Source organism: Anopheles coluzzii, chromosome 2 (genome assembly GCF_943734685.1).
Source record: "Anopheles coluzzii chromosome 2, AcolN3, whole genome shotgun sequence".
In the NCBI taxonomy this organism is placed as follows: Eukaryota; Metazoa; Arthropoda; class Insecta; order Diptera; family Culicidae; genus Anopheles; species Anopheles coluzzii.
This window is the reverse complement of record NC_064670.1, coordinates 40350976-40371751: the sequence shown is the minus strand read 5'-3', so window position 1 is coordinate 40371751 and position 20776 is coordinate 40350976. Positions and strand designations below refer to the sequence as shown.

General features: G+C 42.9%; 1 protein-coding gene across 9 annotated transcripts in view; it reads left to right on the top strand.

Moving 5' to 3' along the window:
• Positions 1 to 20776, top strand: part of LOC120947952 (tyrosine-protein kinase Fer-like) — a 45597-nt gene that overhangs the window by 7385 nt on the left and 17436 nt on the right. For 4 of the 9 annotated variants that reach the window (XM_040363830.2, XM_040363822.2, XM_040363823.2 and 1 more), the window contains exons 2-3: positions 1123 to 1593; positions 4072 to 4262. In XM_040363830.2, the coding sequence (XP_040219764.1) occupies positions 1398 to 1593; positions 4072 to 4262 (387 nt within the window). In that variant the 5' untranslated portion in view covers positions 1123 to 1397. Of the gene's footprint in view, positions 1 to 1116; positions 1594 to 4071; positions 4263 to 20776 lie in introns of all 9 variants that reach the window. The other 5 variants (XM_040363824.2, XM_040363825.2, XM_049606597.1 and 2 more) reach the window with 2 other exon arrangements.

Here is a 20776-nt window from a genome sequence, read left to right as displayed (position 1 = left end):
CATGCCCGTCATGGGTTCAATCCCCAAATAGACCGCGCCGCCATACGTAGGACTGACTATCCTGCTATGGGGGGAAATCAATTAGTCACTGAAAGCCAAACCCACAAGAGGTAAAGGCAGGCCTTGACCGACAACGGTTGTTGAGCCAAAGAAGAAGAAGAAGATATAAATGTAAAGAATTTTTATAAAGTATAAAGAATTACACACGCGTAAGTTATGTCTGATCTGCTATCTTTAGAAAGAAGAATAGTGATCCGAAAATGATGCCTGCTCACTTGCTCATTTGGCGCATTCGAGCATTCCCCTTTATTTCTCTCAGGGAAGCGATGATCCGGATCTTTCAAAAACTGATGCATATTTCACTCGCTCAATTTACTGTTCCGGATAATTTTAACGAGTCCGGATCTGATCTTACATCACTAGTTAAGAATGTGTACCATAGTTCTAACAATTACATTCTCTTTTTTCTCTTTGCAGATCTCAATTTTGGAGCAACCAGATTAACGCTGAGATGAAACAAACATTTAATGATCAAAATAAGCATTACAGCATTCCAAAACGATCTAAATTGCTTAAACTCAAACTTAAATTGATTACTAGAAACACTTCAATTGAGCAACAGTAAAATCAATCATTGTACATTAAATTAATCTTTTTTAAGAAATTTCTTTTTCCTATTGCAATTTTCCTTTTTGACTAATGGCTTTTGATTTTAAAGAAGTGTGCAGTTTACCTTTTTAATGTACCATGTTTCAAAATATCTACGTTACTGAACTTAACAGGCTATAGATTTTTCATGTAGCTAAAAAGCGAGAAGGTTGAGGACCTCACATTATCGATCACTGAAAGAATATATCAACGATGAAATGTACAACCCCGTTTAGCTCGTCTGAGTATGTTTGTTAGTGTAGAGCGTCGTCTTTAGTTTTAATTTGTGCGCAAAGGACTGCGCAAACTCTATGATGCGTTGTGTTTCTATGTTCAAAGTTCCTGATGAAAACGTTCACTATGGGTTAATATGAAGAGGACATAATGAGTATTCTAGTTTGTGGGGAAATTGTGCTACATGAAAATCCGTTCGAATTTGTGTCTCACATTTATCCTTATTGTTTCAAGACGCAGGTTCAATAATATACCTCAGTAAAAACAGTGCCAAGTGATTTTTATGTAGCTCTCATCCGTCTATCGCTATTTCGTAGCATCGCGTGTGCATTCTATAGTGCGTTTTGTGTGTGTGTGTGCGTGTGGTGTAGCGTATTCGAGGTAGCGGGAGATAGCTTCGGTGATATTTAGAAGTGCCAATCGATCAAGTAGCTAGGGGTCGGTCGAAACCGTTTCTTCCGGGGTTTTGCCGAGAAACGTCGGTACCCCAAACAGCAAAACCGCAGCCGCTCGCGATGGGCTTCTCGTCCGCCCTGCAGGGGCGGGCGGCGCACGATGCGCTGCTCAACCGGCAGGAGGCCGAGCTGAAGCTGCTCGAAACGATGAAGCGCTGCCTGGCGCAGAAGGCCAAGTGCGATCGCGAGTACGCCGTATCACTGGCGGCCGTCACCCAGCAAGGCCTCAAAATCGATCGCTCAGATGATCTGCAGGGTAAGTTACCTTCAAATACAACCATTAGTAATAACTAATACATTCATTATGCATCATATACTGGGCGCCTCCATGCTTTTGCCGTTGATTTATGTGTTTATTTCAGTAGGTTGATGGTTTGTTGATGAATATACAATTGAATTATGATTTTTCTTTCACTACAAATGAGGATTGTTCGAAGCATGATATATCCAACGATATGATGTACCCAGTTTAAAATCTGTATTAAGTTTTTTTCATCTTTTTCTAATTCCACCTGAGAACACGGTGCGAAAATGGAACCATTATTCATTCGAATTGTTTGCCAAATTGATGAATCACATAAACAATTCCGGAAATTGATACTTACCTTACTTACCCTTCCACACGTGTGTGTGTGTGTGTGTTTTAAACCCTCCACATTGGAGCTTGTTCCGCTAGCAACACACATTTCGGAACGTTCCCACGTCCCAAAGACCGGCAAAGGCACGATCACAGCCAGCCAGCTTTTACTAATGCCGCTCTCGCTTTTGCTTCCTGCGCTCGGTTTTATTTCCCTCCAATTTTCTATCAACCATGCATGCGTCTATTTGTGTGTGTGTGTGTTTGTATGGCAAAAGTTTGGCTTTATTTCACCCTGTTTTACAGCACACCTTCAATCACGCACCATTGCGTGGAATTCATTTTAAACCATCATTCCACCATCGTCGTGCAGCAATAATGTGTGTTTATGTGTGTGTCTGTCCCGATGCGTGTCTGCCAATTGTTGTCTTTCGTTTTTCACCTTTAGTTGAACGGGTGATACTTTCGGGAAGCGAGATGCGTAAAGCAAGCATCGAAAGGGAACTCTGGCGGAGGATTAACCACCTGCTCGGAAGAGCGGAAGAGTGGGAGATTGGGGAACGTAAAACTTTCGCTTGCATTCGACGCTCATGTTTTGCCAGCACTTTAAACTGAACTGAACGGTTCTTCGATTAGAATGCTTCTTCTTTGCGGACGTTACGAGCTTAAATGTTTATTTTGGCTACGATAGGTGTGCCGTCCTGTTCATGCTCATACTGGCCAGCAAGATTTATTTTTTATCTCTGTCTTTTTCTCTCTTTTAACCTTTTTCTCACCCTGTTTTTTTTTCACCTTCGTGCGTTTTATACATGCAATTTCATCCACGCTCTGTACGCACACACTTCAGTTATCTCACGATAATGTGAGCCACGCGTTTGGATGTTATTTTTGGGTGGTTGTTTTTTTCTCTTACTCTCTCTCTCTCTATCGTTGGTTGTATATGTGTGTTTTGGTTTGTAATTAAAGAAATTTGCGGAAACCGAAATTACAGCTCCATGATCCATGATTCAAACGATGCCCGGTGGTAGTGGGGAATCTTTTCCTGTTTTATGTTTTCTTCCAATTTGCAGCAGCGAAGTTTATAGCTACGTAAAGTTGTTTACCATACTAAAAATAGCAGCCACCTTCGTATTTTTGTGGCTGTTCAGTAACATTTGTTGAATTGATACCACACCACCCAATAACAAAGAACCATTATTTGTTTGGTGCCGAATTTAACTGCCTAATGGTTAAAAAAAAAACAAATTTGATAGAAATTAGCAAACGCGAAGAGCTCTCCTTCTCCCAACCTAAAACCTCAATGTATAGCACCTCCTCTCCCAAAAAAAAAAAACAAAAAAAAAAAAACAAAAAAACAAAACCCCGGCATTGTCTCATGTAATTTGAATACATTGTCCGTTTTGAAGGTTTCTATTTTTTATACCTCGCTAATGCGACAAAGCCTCACTCACTCGCCCGCAAATGGGGTTTGCGGTGAATATTAAATGTATACCAACAAACTAAACAAACACGTTTGGCGCGCAATTGAAGGGTAACGGCCAGGGGCAAACGACAGTGGGGTTTTTGGCAAATGATATAAACATAAATTTATGCAACTCATCGAATCCGTAACCACCACACTCAAACATCTTCTTCTATGTGCGAGTTAGATCTGTTTTGCAATTTAAGGGGTAATTGGTGTTAGTTTGTTGATATTGTTTTAGTTGTTGTTGTAATGTTGGTTGCACTTTTTTTGTATTTAATTTGCTCTTTTTATTTGATTATTTTCATTTTGTTTAATCTAATCTTGATGCATACAGCAATAAGGCAAAGCCGTCCATCTTTAATAAAAAAAATCTTGATGCAAACACTTAGGCATTAATGTCTTGTTGATTTGTTTTGTATTAACTAGTCTAATCTCATCTAATAATTTAAACAAGCGGAACCTTTTACCACCTCAACATGCTTCTTCGCGTTTGCAATGCCTATTATGCTAGCCATTCCTGATAAAAAATGTACAATTTTAACATAATGCTTTGTTAACTAGTAACTATGTATCATTCTCATTACCACCATAATTAAATACTTCAACAGTAAACCATGTTGCTCAGCATCTGATATTTATTTATCCATTTCTTTTCCGCGCCTTTGTGCCCGCAAACAAACCCCGGAACACAGGAAGTCACGTAATGCGAGCGTGGCGAAGCTTCATGGAAGAATTGGACCATACGGCCAAACAAATTCGCACCAACGCGGAACAGCTGGAAACGGTCTGTCACGAGAAGCTGGCCAGCCTGTACCAGGAAAAGCGACGCGTCAGAAAGCAGTACCAGGAGGAGCACACCAAAATCGCCACCCAGTTCAGCCATGTAAGTATTGATTTAGCAGAGCGTTCGTTGTTGTTGTGTCAAAACGGGTAAAATGTCATGTTAATGTTGTACTTGTGCTATTGTACTAATGTGGTGTGCTCACAAGGGACCGACCAAAGCAAACAAACCTATTTGTGGCTTGATAATGCATAATTTAGAAAAGATACACCAACACACACACACACACATGTTGACCTTTTTATGTCAAACGTCGATGCCGTGTCGTGCAACTGCATTATTAGCAACCAAAATAGCATAGCAAATGAAATACGTCTGGAGCATGCACGGTCCAGAATGAGGTTACACAAAAATTGGGTCAGTGTTGGGTCAGCTTAGATCACTCCATACGGAAGTTGTGGATTGTTCTAACAACCTTTTGTACCTTTTTGTTTGTGCCTGTACATTATTAGGTACCAACATACTGTGACGATAAACGATGGTGTAGGTTAAAATAAGCAAAATGCTGCACTGTATGGACGAAACAGATAATAAATGGGTTGTTGCTCTAATATGATAAACCTGTCTGAGTGGCAAGTTGTCCCGGTTGCGAGATATAAGTGGAAATAGGGCGTTGTGTCATTGCACAAGTATGTGCCGGCAAACCGACCAACGACAACCTCCTGAACGGGGAGCAACGAGCAAACCATGGTGGACAGTCGGTGCTGCTGCTGGTTGAGGAAAATGTTGTTAAAATGTGGTAGCGTCGTCTTGGCACACACATGCGCGAACAGAGACAGACTCATAAACAAACTGGTGGCTATTGCAGATGACCGAGTCATGTAGAACACGGCCTGCCATCATCGGGATCTGGTGATGCGACGGAGAGAGGACGGAGTTTTACTGGTGCCTTTCTTCTTTCACTCGGAAGCAATGGAACTTACAAGCGTTTGGAGGTTGTCATCACTTCATTGTTGGAAATCTAAAAAATCTATTTAATGTAATAATGTTAAAGCAAGCGAATGCTTTAACTTATTCGTTTATGTTTAAATTGTTTTCCATTTTTGGTACTCCGTTCCAATTCATTGTTACTGAATGATACATATTTTTGCCAAGATTTTCTTTACATTGAATGTGATTTAATGTATACAAAATGGAGGGACTCTTCAAACATGTTACTCGCTAAATTAATCATTTAATTCAAATGGAAATGTTAAAAGCGCAAACTCTTGAAGAGTTTTTTTCATAAATTTATCACTGTTAAACTGTTTTAGTAATAATGCAATGGAATATGATAACTCTGCATGCAATGTCCAGCAGTTTCGGATGAGTTTCGGATGACATCTCGGTTTACTAGAACACGAGCTGACTCGCAGACCTTTTGGCATTGGCTTTCCGCAAAAAAAAAAACAACGCAAAAACAAAGTTGAATAATTTAACCCAAATAAAGAACGTCTCTGTTCGCCGCTGAAACGATGCGGATGGTACGGATGGCGCAACATTTTATTGCACACAATACATTGCACGCCTCACGGGTGTCACGCAGCGAGTGCGTTCCTCCTCCTCCCCCCCCCCCCTTCTCCCACCCCCTCGCCTTCATGAAATCAATTGTGCAGGGCCAAAAGTCAAGCAACGGAAACGGGCAAACGCTCTTCTAATAGCCGATCGTACGCCGCCCTATATGTTACTACTGAGCACTGTGCGCTTAGTGTGAGCCCGTTTGTTTGTGGTAGGAACGAGCAAGCACGCTAACGAATGCATAAATCGTACGGAGGTAACAGCTGCTACTGCTGCTGCTGCTACTACTGCCCGTCACCGTCAGGGAGCGTCGTTCGTCATCGTGTCTTCTAATTTAAAACAAAACAGCCTCCCTCATCGGTCTCATCATCGGCAGAAAAGGGGGAGCAAAGAAGGCAGCTGAACTGTCGGCTAATCATCAAATCAATTAATCCAACACTCACACCGACCGACCAGGTCAAGTGAAGCGTATTTATGGTTGAAATACGCGTTGCTTCGGGCCTGCGACTGAGGATAAACAGGCTGTTTTGGGACGATCCCATCGTGCAAAATAAGCAGTTGTGTGATATTTTTTTGTTATTTCTAATGCACTCCTTCACTTTGATTCTAGTGGCCAAAATGTCCAAAATCGTTTCGCACCAACCGACCAAAGAGCGCAACCCATTGGCCGATTGTAGAAAACATGTTGCTGCGCGTTCGAATTTATAAGCGCCAATTATAGGTCACCCGGAGCTGCTGCGCCCCGCTCAAGGGTGGGTGGTGGTCGGCCAACTCGTCGTGTGGTCGTGATAGTCGCACTTCACCCCCCCCTCCCCCTCCCCCCCCGGACACACGCTGGCCACCGTTTTTGTGCACGCACACAAACGCAATGTTCGCTCTCTCTCTATCCTCCTTTTGCTAGCGCCTGCTCCCACCCTCGATCCAAGATCCAAGATCAGCACGATCACCTTGCCTTTTCCCCTTGGCTTGTTTGCCGTTTGCGTTTTGACAATCGTTGGGGGATAGAGGGAGGGGCTCGGGTCTTTTTCCCCCACTTCTTTCCCACATCTTAACCGGTTTTTTTCGCATCCGAGTCAGGCAAATCGAATCGTTCCTTCCTGTGAACCAAAGCTAACGGACCAGCAGGCGCGCGCACACACCACCGTCGGGGCTGACCGTTTGCGCAAGACACAGGACTCACCCCCTCCACCCCCCTCCCCCCTGATCGGTTTTGCATGGCTCGCACGGAGACCGCGTCGGACAAACGCGGGTTGGAACGTGGCCAAATTCGAAGCCGGAGAAAGAGACTCGCGACCACGTTTAGCACGTTGTAGGTGTGTGTCTAGTGGTACCAGCGATCACACGGAGGGGTGGTAAGGTGTGCCCTCGCACGCCCACACACACACACACACACCCAGGGCGGACGGGTGGGGATGAATTAAATGAACAAAATCGGCAACCCTCCTGACAGCAGCAGCTGACTGTATAAATAAACAAAAAAGGCCCCACACGCCACAGGTTGGTGAGCGCGATTCGTACAATGTATTGGGCAACGCACTACACGGCGAAACACGTGTTAGTTGGCAATACGAAAACAACAACAAAAAAACAGACTCAAACACGATAGAAAGTCCGGTTCCGGCTGATGCAATAATTATTGTGTGCAGCAGCAAAAATGAATATAGAAAAACGAGCATTTTTGGCGAATAATCTTTGAAGTCTTTCTGGGGCATCTTGTGCGTAGGAAATTATTAAATTTAGCACTAATGCCAAATCAAATTAGGAAAAAACAATGTCCTTATCATTCGTCACTACAAGCTTAATCGGCTTAACCATTATGTTCAAACCATGTATGATCTGAGGAATTTGTTAATAAATTCGCCAACCAATGACTAAGGTGTGTTTCAGTGAAATCTATCAACGTGAATATGTGTCTAAGCTGACGGTCTCTTGAAGATTGACCTTAGAGAGATTTCACTGTATTTGGAATCGTATTTTAAACATATGTACTAAGGCACTAAGCCAAATAAAATTCGCCTATTGTAGAAAACACATCTAATATGTTTTGATTTTCTTAAGACATCAGTTAAAGGTAGATTTTATTTTAATAATTTTCGATTTGGATTAAATGTCCTTTTATCCCCACTCAGCTCAGTTTATGGTGAACATAAACCAATTCAGTTGATGTATCTTGAACCTGTTTACCGTTCCGTTGTTATACTCCAGTTTGCCATTGTCATTCTGCTCCGTACGATCGCTTCCTTCCCGGTTTTTTCCCCCTATCACATTGCTTTGCCACACTTCCCACTCGAGCTGCCTAATGTTACCTATCTATTTGGCCGGTCAAATGGCTTTCCCAATGATAGCCAATTACCCCCAAAAATAGATGATACCTCAAAGCAGAGGTGCCTTGTGCAGCGCACCAAATGGATTCTCGGAAGCTGCCAGCCGCCAGCCTAATGCCAATGTAATCAACCGAATTACCCGCGGCAAAGAGTGCCAGCCACACCAACGCCATCGGCTTGGCACAAACGTCACCCGTTCGGAGCCTACCCCAGCATTCCGAAAAACCCCGATGCCGATGTCAGCTGTGTCGGCTGCTGGTGGTGTTGGTGGATATGGCTGCATGTTTCGCTGGAAAATATGACCACCTCCACCAGCAGCGTAATGGTACTTGGCTGATAAAAGAGCACTTAGGCAAGCGATGAGAAGATAGGGCTAAGGGCGTGTAGCAGATCCTTTTAGGCTGAAGTAGTTATTTAGGAGCTCGTGTTGTGTGAGTGTTGGTATATTTTAAAGATATTTGAAGAAGAAAAAACACAAAAAGTTTGCTTTATTTGTGTGTTTATTTATTTTACGATTTTTTTTTCTTCTTCGTGTACCGTGCTATTTAAAACCTAATTGATACAATTTGTGCCTTCGCTTTCTCGCTGAACGTACACCATGTTCTTTGCCACGTCTGACGCAAATGAAGAAACATTGCCAACTCTCAGGATGGGCAAAACGTACCATTCATTTCCATTTGCGTGTACATCATCGTGCGCGACTGTTGCTCGTCGCCCAGCAGCATCTCCACATTCCATTCCATTGATGGTGTACAACTTTTATGCGATAAGTTCCCCGAAAAAAAACAAAAACAAACCGACAGCCAATTCTTTGACCGATTCCGACGGGATCGAGACAGAGAGAGAGAGAGAACGAGAGTTCTGCGAACCACAGACGTTGGGAAAGCACGCTTAGCACGGAGCACGGTCGAGACGAAATGCTCCAGAACAACAATTGCCATCAATTATCACGGAATTGATATTAATTGGATTTTAGTGGACACTCGTTGGCCGTGCGGGAAATACCGTTCGAACGCCATTTTGCTGTACATCCCCGTGTCGTAACTGATCAACCGAGGGGGATGCTTGAGATGGTCGAATTTTGTTTCATTTGCTACAAAACATGCTTTGCAATGCAGGTGCAAAAGGTTGAAGAAAATTTCCACCAAAAAATACCTAATGTTAAATGTAAAAAAGGGAACTTCAAGCGATTAAAAAAGAGAAATTATATTGAGATAGCTATTGGTAAAAGATGGATTTTCCATTTGCGCCCTGAACTAGGGCACATATCAAATTGACGTAAGAAAAACAAAAATATACCCCGATTATAACAGAAACAACAATCTAAAAACAGCTTCACCCGTTCGTACTTTACGTCTTCGCGTCGGTCTGACAGCTGGAAAATCCAGATGCTACTAAAACACACCGCATTTCGGAAGCATCTGTACGCTGCTGCCCTGCTTTTAATAGCAGTGTTCAAAATTAGAGCAACGCCGAGGCGAGGAAAAAGGCCACCAATCTTTCGTCATCGTTATCGAGTAGGATCAAATAAATTGGCCCCAGACGTTGTTTCCAGATTTTCCGGCCTGAACCGCAGTCGGGAACAGTAGAGGCGCGGGGTCTGGGCACAATAATGCGCCAGCTAATCGGAACAGTCAGTCAAAATGAAAAGGTGCATTTTACGAGAAGAAAGGGAAAGGAAAATGAATGATTTTCGTTCCGTTTTCTTTTCTTTTTTTATAGTTGAGCGGTGGGGAGGTTGTTTTTTCAAATCTTTCTTAAAGATGATTTGATCATAACACTAAGAGTGATTGTTGATTCAAACGAGCGTTTTGGTCTATTCTTTTGCTCTGTAAAAAACCCTCTATTCTTCGGCGCATGTATTGTGTGCTCTTGAGTGGATCTGGTTTTTGTAAATGTAGGCGATAGTAAGGCCTACTTAACTAAACACTCGTTGAAGAAACGTTTTATCCTATTTTTTTTCTACATATTTAAAGTGGGAGCAACAGGGCATCATGTTTATTCCTAATAAACTAACATCAATTCAATAACGAAAAGTGCTTTTTAATGAAGAATGTTTTAAGTTTTTTTTTATGATTATCGTTACACTACATGAAATTATATGCAAGGTTTTTTTATAAACTGAAAATGAAGAAAATGTCAAAATGCTTATTGAAGGAATGATTGAAAAAATCAGTTTTAAGCTATGATTTTTTTTACATACAATCTGGAATATTTAAATTAAATAATTAACAAATTAAAGCTATATCGTTCATGAAAATTGTATTTTAATGCCTGCTACAATCATTAAAATCTACAATTTTACACGACATTAATTCAAACTGTTAAAGCATGGATACGATCGCTGCTGGTAGCAAACAACTCGATCGTGTCCTACAAATGGTCCAAACGCCTAATCACGCCCATGTTGTCGTGTAATGAATATGTGTGTACCATTTATTGTGCTATTTTCACCAGCCATTATTCGGTAGCTTTGATTACACCTGCACCCATAATCAGGCAAAATTCTCCCACACTGGTCGTAGCACCGTATCGAATAAATTGAGCCCTACACCAACAAAAGCAGCAATCCTCAGCTGGACGCACGATGAAAAAAAAATCGTCGACAGCAGCGTGTGAAAAGACGCTGCATTTTTCTCACCCACCCACCTCACTTCATGCATTTATTGTACGGTCAGTGGGTCGATGGACAGCAATAGATAACACACAGACGCGTATCGTTTAAACGCGTGCGCCCGTGATAAGTGCTCCGGCGAATAATGGTCACAGTAATGGTTGTTTAATTCGACCACTTAATTAAAAACGTAACATTACATGCCACCTTCCACGTGCCCGAAGCCGCCACGCCAAGACCACTTTTCCGCTTCGATTGCGCTTGGGTGAAATTCATTCGCAGCAGCGAAACGGCGGTGCGGGAAAAGTGTGAAAACGTGCCGGCTGCACTGTGTCGGATGTGAAGTACGTGTGAGTTGTGAGCGAAAATGTGTCCCAAAATGGTATACAAAACCAAACACTCGCCACAATCGGTTCTCGCCTCTCCCACAGTAAACCATCGTCACTTCGGTGACATTTGACGTGCTGGGTGTGCTGTCTGGCCAAAAATTAAACAAACACGAGACCACCGCAAGCAAAGTAAGGCAAACTATAAATTACCGCTGGCGGTTGATGAAAAGTTCGCCGACGGTTGAGGGTAAGATGAGTGGAAAATTGAAGCCGCAATGAAGGTGGTGATGGTTGAGATGATTTAATCATTCACCCAAACCCACCCGGCCGGGGCCTCACAAATTAACCACCGACCTGACGGTTCGCTGTCGCTTCTTCGTTATCGCCGCATCTGCTGATTCCATCAGCGCTACCCACCGATCAATTTAGTCAATTTTATTCAATTATTCGCTTGCACACCAAGGTAGCAGCACCTCGCAGGAGGAAGACGGGGTAGGCAAGAACCACCGACGCGCTTTTAAATGGTATGGTTTTTCTTTCGTTTATGGCAATCAGCTACCGCGAGGAGCATCATCTTCCAAAAGAATGAGCAGGATGGGGAAGGAAAACTGTGTGAGCCTGATATTCAGCGCAGCTTTTTGCTCTCTCTCTGTGACTGAGCCTCGGTACAGTTTCTCCACAGGGCTTGAAGCATCTGGTTTTGACAAATTTTCCATCCATACCGACCATACCGCCGGGTCCCATCGGTTACTCCTTAGCCTTCGGCGCGCTACATAAATTTCGCCACTCGATTGCTCTTCCAGTTGGATAATTCGGCTGTGAAATGAGTTTCTACTCGGCTGTGACCAACACACAGGCATGGCTTGGGGTTAGATTTTTTTATGACATAAATTATCTTCAGGATAAACGATAAACAGCCTCTTTGGGGCTGGTTGTTTATCCATACGCACTGGGCGCTTATTGATCCATGAAATAAGAAGCTTCACTTGTCCCCCTTTCAACGTAGAAGAGGCAGGTTTAATTGAGGAAAATTATTATGACGCCAATTTAGTGTAACACGACACGCTTTTAAGGGTTCGAAACATTAGGGCAAGGAATATTCAATTCATTCATACCGCAATAAAGCGATTAAACCTTGTGATGAAGTCATTGAAAGGTTAAAACTGTCACGTCCATCGTCCCATGTGAAGCAGATAATTAAATCACACGTAACTAATTTATGAACAAATAGGATAATTTTCTTATACCTGCCTTTTTTACTACATTATGCGTCAGGACTGGAAAACAATGAAAAATACTACAAATAAAAAAAATGAAACCTAACAGTTTCTGTTCCATCTCCTTGGGTACTTGTAGTGGAAATGAAAATCCAATCCTGATGGCCAATGGAATTGCAGATTAGTTGACCCGAATATTCCATTCCAGCAGCACCAACAGCAGAAGCGCCGCCAGGGACCACTGCCATGTCCCGTACTACCAAAGAACCGGTCACTGGTTGGAGAGAGAGAGAGAGAGATAGAGAGAGAGTGTACTCAACCCTGATTGGGAGGGTAGACGGGACAATCAATCCGGTGGCTTTGATCTTCACCTTGCACCAGCAGATTGCGCGTGAGGCAGGTCAGTGCAGTGGATGGACAACAACCCGCTGCCTGGATGCAGCCCATTTCCGATGCAAAAGTCTCTGTGTGTGCGTTTTTTTTTTTTGCTTTTGGTTTTCTCATAAACCAGTTCCACACTATTGCATGTGCTGCAGTGTCACTCTTGCCCGCGCGCCCACCCGTCCTGCTGGTGATGTACCGCTACGTTTTGGTGCATTCAGGCCAGGCCAGGACAGGTTACAAAAGAACTGGATTCAGCTAGCCATTGCCCTTACAGGAAAGGCTATCGTGGCGGCCTTCCGTGACGGTCGATGTTAATGCCAAATCAATTCCTGGGGCTTGGATTGCTGGAAGTCAACTGAGCAGACTGCTGGAATACACGTATAAACCAGTGCACACTGCCATGGTTCCTCCTGTGTATCATTTCTAATGCGAGAGACGATAAGTAATGACGCCCAAGAGGTGCGTGCAAGCGGGGCACGAATACGAGTTTTGGAGCTTGCATTATTAGCGTTATGTTTTGTACAGGCAAAATGCATCAAAAGCATAGGAAAATGAGGTTGAACTGAATTGGTTATCGTTAGCAGTAGAAAAAACCGGTAAATTACTGATGCTGCTGTATGTGAGATTAGTGTAGAATGAGTGTATTTGTGCAAAAGTAGGACAAGACCGCGCTAGATTGAGACAAATTATATTACGGTAGTAAGTTTAGTTATACAATTAAAAAAAAAATGCAGTTTTTAATAAGAAGATATCAACAAACTCTTTCAAACACATTTCCTACCAAGAAGGAAAATATATCAGAGGGTCAGAACATTGAATTGTATGTAATAACTTTATAAAAGCTAACCAAAACCTTTCCTTACCCAAATAGGAGGCTTGCCGTAGTAAAGTTTATTATTTAAATACGTTTTTAAACCCCTTCCTTGTCCCATCACACTTCCATATCGGTGTTGTGAGCAATTTTCCACCACTTGCCGGTCTGTGCTGTAAAGTTTCGATTTTTACGACTGTAGCACACCAGACCGAACTTGGTGGGCACAATATTATTCTGCCCTCCCGGTGTTGGTGTTTTATTTCACGGAAGTAACCATAAAGTTTGCATTATGCGTCAACGTGAATCCTACCTGCCAGGAAGCTCAGCAACACGCTGGCGCCTGCAACATAGAGCTGTTATAGAAGAGGGTTCACCAACTACCAACCTTTACGCGTTGTGAAAGAACGTTTATGCTACAAGGACTCGAGAAGGCCAGAGCGGTAGTCGTTAGAAAGTTTGTTGCACGTGAACAGAAATCTTTTGCCGAATGCATTGGGCCCTTCTGTGGCTGAATGCTTTAGGAAGGAGCAGAAATGGTGTATAAATTAGCTCATCATCACTCAGCGACTCGTTTATTTTTGCAGAATTAATGCTGAGTGTAGTATGCAAGGTATTTTGTGTTCACCTTCACGGTATCTATTTACAGAATAACAAACTCCATCTATTTAAGCTCTCAACTAGTATCCACTTTTTAGTGCAATCCTTCCACAGTGGTTAATTATACCCAATTGTACCACAAAACCTCGTACTCATTATAGCATGAGAAAAGTTGAAAGAAAAACTTTTCGAACTACACATTATTGTTCCGTTGAATGCATTTCTTGTTATGTGATGTACGGTGTAGGGAGTGTCCTTTAGAATGATCACTAGCATGGTGTAATTAATGATTTATGCAAATTGTTGTGTAAAACTCACCAAACGCACCGCCATTCCTTCTGGAACTGCATCTTCAAACAACTCGAAACTTCCCTACGGTATCGTTTATCTTCATTCTGACCTACTGTTTGGGATTTGCTTTTATAAAACTTCTCCATTCAGCTTCATTCATGCTGTTTAACGAACGAACGTTTGTTTATACCAGCAACACGGTACAAATTTAGGCCACAATTATTTCATTTCACTGTTTTGTCCTGTTAATGTCTCAAAAACTTTGATTTCATCCGTTATGTTAACTACATAATTGTCATCCAATCATCGAGAATTATAGCACACCCTTTTACCTTTTGTAAAGAAAAGTGAGTGATTTCAAAAGCAATGATTTTTATGTAATAGAGTTCCATGTTTATTATCCATGTTTCACTATGGTTTAACAAACCTACCAAACAAACCGGAAACATTGGCACAATCCAAAACACAGTCATCGAAAACACCAGCCGGTATATGTCATTCGAATCGGTACGTAAGGTTTAACCGGGTGAATCACGCTCGGTCGATCAATGTTGGTAATTTTCTTCCGACGCTTACTCATCGTAACTGGATGGTAGTTGCTTTTCTGGCCGGATGATCAGTTCGAATCATGGTGCAAGAAGTCCAACTCACCCTCGACAGGAAGACGTATTAAACTTCTGCATTCTCGTCCCCGCGATGACGCATTAAATGATGTTGGTGATGTATTTTGGCTTGCTATTTTTTGTTGTTATTCGTTCAGAAATATTCGAGGCAAACTAATTAAATGATGGCATTAAAACGATGCAAAACACGATCCACGTCTTCTAAAATGGCACACGACACAGATTTCGTTGCGGTGGGCCACGATGTCAAGATTACATTGCAATCTGCATTCCATTGGCTATGGCTCACCCGAAACCCCATCAATCCGGCTAAGTCGGCGAACAAACTTGCCAAACCGGAACCGCCAGATCACCGGATCTCTTCTACTCCGTCCGAGTCCGTGCTCGAAAAGATGCATTACGATAACGTTTCGTGTCACCGTCGTTTGTTGCAGGAGCAAAAATTGATTTCTACTGCAATAGAGCGTTGGCTTTATTAGTACATTCCACCACTGGTTGTGAATGTTATTTCTTCTGGCACGTTATCGTGTCACTTGCAATCACTTACAACAACCCCCTGATCCTATCCGAGGGCGATGTAATGGAAACTCGTAGCTTGATTAAGAGCTCTCGTGCAAACAGAGCAACTGTCTGGCTGGCTGGCAACTGGTAAGGTCGATAGAATTATGCTCTGCTTTCGAGGAAGTATCTGTGTATCATTCTCCGCCCCTGTTGTGTTCGATACCACAAAACCAACAGAAGTCAGGAGATACTTCTTTGAGAAATTCGATTGAAAATGGTGCTTCCCTAGTGGGTGTTGTGTTGTTTCTACACCATTCCATAAAGCATTCGCTCCCTTTAACAAGCTTTTCCTTCGTTCGCCTCTGATATTTTGCTAGCTGTGTGTGTGTCTGTTCACATCTAAAACAAATCCGTTCCGATCACCTACCGAACAAAAGAAACATTTTCGAAACTCTTTTTCTCTCCTCTTTTTTTCTTTTCTTTGTGCCGTTCGTCGTAGTAAACGGCATCGTTCGGTTTCAATGTGCAGAGCTCGCTTCTTGCAGGATGCAATTCCTTTCCGGTGTTGCAGTGTGCACGATAACACGAAGCACTGGATGGAAGCAGGAAAACTCCAAACAACGGAAGTGTGGAAATTGTCGCCTCTCGTTTCGTGGAACCGTGCCATCCACACCATTCCACCCTGCCATTTTCGTTCCGTGGCTGGATAGCTGCTTCAGGGCACGTTGTCGATGGGGAGTGAAACAACAACAACTTTAATAGTTAAACTTCCACTCGAAGGACTTTTGATTGTGCTTTTGTTCGAAAAAAAAACGCTTCAATCTTGTGGAAGTGGAGTAGAAAATGCGATGGACAGAGGGTTTCTTCGGGACACTCGTTTTTGGTTCTTGTTCGCAGACACTATAAGAATCGAGTTGTGGTAGGTCAGTGATTCTTCGTTTTTAGAATGGCTCCTATTTGGACAAGATTTTAATAGGATATGCATCTAATTTGGAATCCAGAAAGCTGGTTTGAATATTTCAACACAATCAAAAACAACGAATTAATGGAGCAAACCAGACACAAAGTCTTGCTAAAATTCCATTACCAGCAGTACGGTAGAAAATGCACTCTCTCCCTCCCTTTACCCCATTTTACCCGTTCAATTACAGGGTTTCCCACGATTTATTGGTCAGTTCCCATGATTTTTTGGTGCGTTCCCACGATTTTTTGGTTGTATCCCATAGATTTTTGGTTCGATCCTATAATTTATTGGTATTTTCCGATTGGATATCAATACAATTAGACCAAAAAATTCTGGGAAACGACCAAAAAATCGTGGGAACGCACCAAAAAAATATGGGAATCCACCAAAAATTGATGGGAACCAACCAATATATCGTGGGAAACCCTGTATCATTTTTTGGCACCGGTTACCGGTTACTATCCAGATGCACACTCCGGGAAAAGTGAGCACACAAATGCCAAACGCTTCCCATGACTTCGTTTGACTTGCAGCAAGCTCGCTGCTTCTGCTGCTTGCGAACCAGAAGCGAAAATCACCTTTATACCGGCAAACGAGGAAAAAACAAGGAACAAGAAAAATGGCAAAAGAAAAAGAAAAACAAGGTGTCCGCGCACGAACATGAACGTGGAAACGCTGCAAACATGGCGAACAACAACGCGCGTGCACTGTCGGTACAGCTACCAGCACCAACAGAAGGCAAGGATGCTGTCGTGTGCTTCTTCCGGAATAATGATCTTTTGGCCCCGTGTTAGGTTCCGTCTGGTCGTTTACTCCGGTCGCTCCTTACGTCATCAGGCCAGACAGAAAGGGAACAGTGCGATAAAGAAAGCGTGTACCAGCATTATCCTTGCAATAGGAAACGAATTCATTGTGGGTGAAATTACGAAAGAAGAACGCGCGCTGCTGGTGCGGTGGGGCAGCGAGCCGGCCGGAAAGAACCGGCAGGAGGTTAAGCTGCGTCGAACTTTGCCAGACGTCTGGCAAAGCTTGGAAGATGAATGCGAGACGATGGGAAGAAATTCCTTCGAGCATTGCACAAACAAGCACACACACTCCCACAATACCATTGCATCTGTGTGCTTGCGTTTGCTATCCTTCCTCTGCTTGGCGCTGTTATCACGCGACTCAGCTACGATGCACCGAATGGCATCATTTGATCACAAGTTTTGCCCGGCGTCGCTGTAATCGATTTCGGTCAACGGCAAAGGCACCGAGGAACTTCCACTACCAGACATGCATGCGCTTCGTTCGGCATTTCGGGCAATGTACCGTGCTCTCATACTTATGCTCCTCACCCACACCCACTCGAAAGGACATTCTTCGTCTGGCACGGAGAAGGATGCAACTCGGTTTGGCTTTGTTGAAAAATTCGTTTAAATAGTGCGGAGATGTAGGAGCTGTTGGAGAAAAGGGAGAATTGCAAAAAGAAGGTTTCTGAAGTATCCCGAAAAAGGAGTATCGTTCTTCAAAAATATTGGTAAAATGTTTATGCTTCCTATCACTGGGAACGTTTTGTTGAATTCTAAGTAGATAGACAAACGAACGGACAAACACAGCTTTATTTGTAAGATGCATCCAGCAATAATTGGACGCTGGATAAAACAACACTCTCCTCCTCCATTCGTGCGCGGTAAATCGTGCTTCTTTAATTATCCCTTCAAAGCAACCAGCCAGCCGGTAATTATGAAACCTTCGCTAAACTGCAATCGATCGTTCTAATCGTTAGCGTCATTTGTCTTTTTCAATGTAGCTTGCACAAAAGGAAAATAAAACTCGGGGAAGTACAGAAGTCTGTTGGTGGAGCTATAAACGGCCTGTATTAGGTGGTTACTTAGAGTACGATGTGTGGGAAGTGTGTGTGTGTGTGTGTGTGTGTGTGTGTGTGTGTGTGTGTGTGTGTGTGTGTGTGTGTGTGTGTGTGTGTGTGTGTGTGTGTGCGTTTTAACACGAACCCATTGAAACGATTGATGGACGTATTAAATAGATACATTGCTGCTCAATGTTGTGGCTTTTCGTGTAACTATTTTTATCAGCGGGGCTCGGTCAGTAGGACCTATTTCTTGAAACAATTGTTAATTACAAGACTGTTTTCGCTGTCTTTTACTGACACATATTTATGTATGCTGCTAAAACAAAATATATTTAAGCTAGTCATTTTCCTTTGGCAACCAGTTGAAAATAGTGTCTTATAATGTAAAATGTTGGAATTTCTACCAATAAAAAAGATTGGTAAAAATCGGGTATGTACTCCGATCCGACTCCGAAAATTTCGGAACCGACTCCGGAATGAAGCATTATCCGGAGTTGTCCAGAGTCCTTCGGAGTCGTCCAGAGTCACCCGGCGTAGAAGTCGTCCGAAGTCGGGTCGTCCGGAATAGTCCGAAGTTGGAGTTATCTGAATTCGAACAGAGTCGTCCGGAATAGCCTGGTGTCGGAGTCGTCCAGAGTCAGCCGGAGTTGGCCATAGTCGGCCTTCGAAACAAAGGCCTGCATGCAAAAGGCAAACATGAAATGACTGATCACAAGCACATTCGGGGGATTACATCACTGCTACTCCGGACGACTCCGAAAGACTCCAGATGACTCTGGACTATCTGAACGACTCCGACTTTGGGTGGAACTAATGGTTCCCATTTGACCGGAGTCGGATCGAAGTCGTGTGTACGCTCCAGAGAGACCTTCACTAGATCCAGTATTCGATAATAGTATCAGAAACAAAAAGTTTGTTCCTTTTTGTGTACCAAGGGTCTCTAAAATACAACTCGCAAGTCAAATACGGTCTCGCAGAGACTGTAAATTGATCCGTAAATACATATTACACTCTTCACATATATTTATTATATATATGTTTAATATATACGTTAGTTTAACAATCTACAACTTTTATCATCTTGGATAAATGAATTGATTTGACATTTGTGTTTGCATTTGCATAATAACGAGTTGAGCGTAAATCTCCTCAGCCTCGATATATGTTAGAATAAAAAGGTTGACTAACTCCGATATAGTTCAATAGGCATTTAAGAGGCTTTACTGTGACACTAAAAACGTTATTGATCCGATAAAGTCAATTGATCTTACCCAGAGTTAATGAACAAAAAACAATACCAAATATTGGAAAAGTTACGAAAATCTTCAGAGTTATTAGAGAAGTTAATCCCACTTGAAGCTGACACTTCCAAAAATCCATAGAAATATACCATTTTTTGTATTAGTTTTCGTACATAGTTCATTGAAAGCGTGCAGTAAATTCTCGAATTTAGATGTCCGGATAGAGCTATGTTGGAATATATTCATCTTTTAAAGTGAAGAACTAACAATCGACAATTCATCACAATCTGTAAACATAGCTCTGTGTGAAAAGAAAAGTATTTACATGTTCCGCACGCATTGTCGTCCGACACTTACAGCATTCATCATTGCAATATTAAACCATTCATGCTCTTCCTTTACTTTACCCATACACGCGACGACTACACCATGCACCACACTGCTCTGCCCCACCGTTGCTGTCGGTGTGTGCTGATTTTAAATGAAGGCCTAGAATTTAATTCAATTATTTGCTGCCATTCCGATGCGGTCGGCCAGTGCCGTTGCGCAACATAGCAACATAGCCCGACAATCTGGAGACCATGTTTGGTGATTGAACTCCCCGTGGGGAACAAACATCCCTACATAACAATAAAATCATCGTACCCAATGAGCTGTAGCTGGGAAATGGGGAGAATGGGGTTACAGCGCCCCACAACATTATGCTGACGCGTTAAGGACAATGTACATGTACGCCGCCCCGCGCCCTGGTGAAATGAATGTTAATAATCACCAGCTTCGAGATGTGTCAGTAGGGCTTCTCTCGTGTTCGATGTGCATTATGTCACGTACTTTGTGCATACGTGTGTATGCGTGTGTGTATTTCTTATTTTTACCATTACATCGCATCTCCGCCGCGGTGGGAATGCACATGATGATGCACCCGATGTAACGCAATCCTCTCCCCGGTCGGTCTGCGTTTACGATGATAGATTGATAAATGGATAAAACAAAACTTTCCCTTCGCCAGCACAAAAGCGAACGGCAGCCACACGTTTTCTTTGCGATGCACCAACCAAGTGAGTTAATTATTATGCATGTTGAGCGCCGCCACACCGCTGCTTGTGCGTGCCGCAGTAGCTGAGAAAATGTTGCGTTGCACGCATTCATGCACAAAATTAAACACAACAAACAACACACACACGCATTTGCTTCCAGCTCGGTCTCCTGCTGATGCTGTTGCTGGTGCAGCAGTTACTGCTCTGCACCCGATGCCGCGATCGAAACAAACAAGATCAACCCGAAAAGATGCTCAGCGGCGGCCGCGGT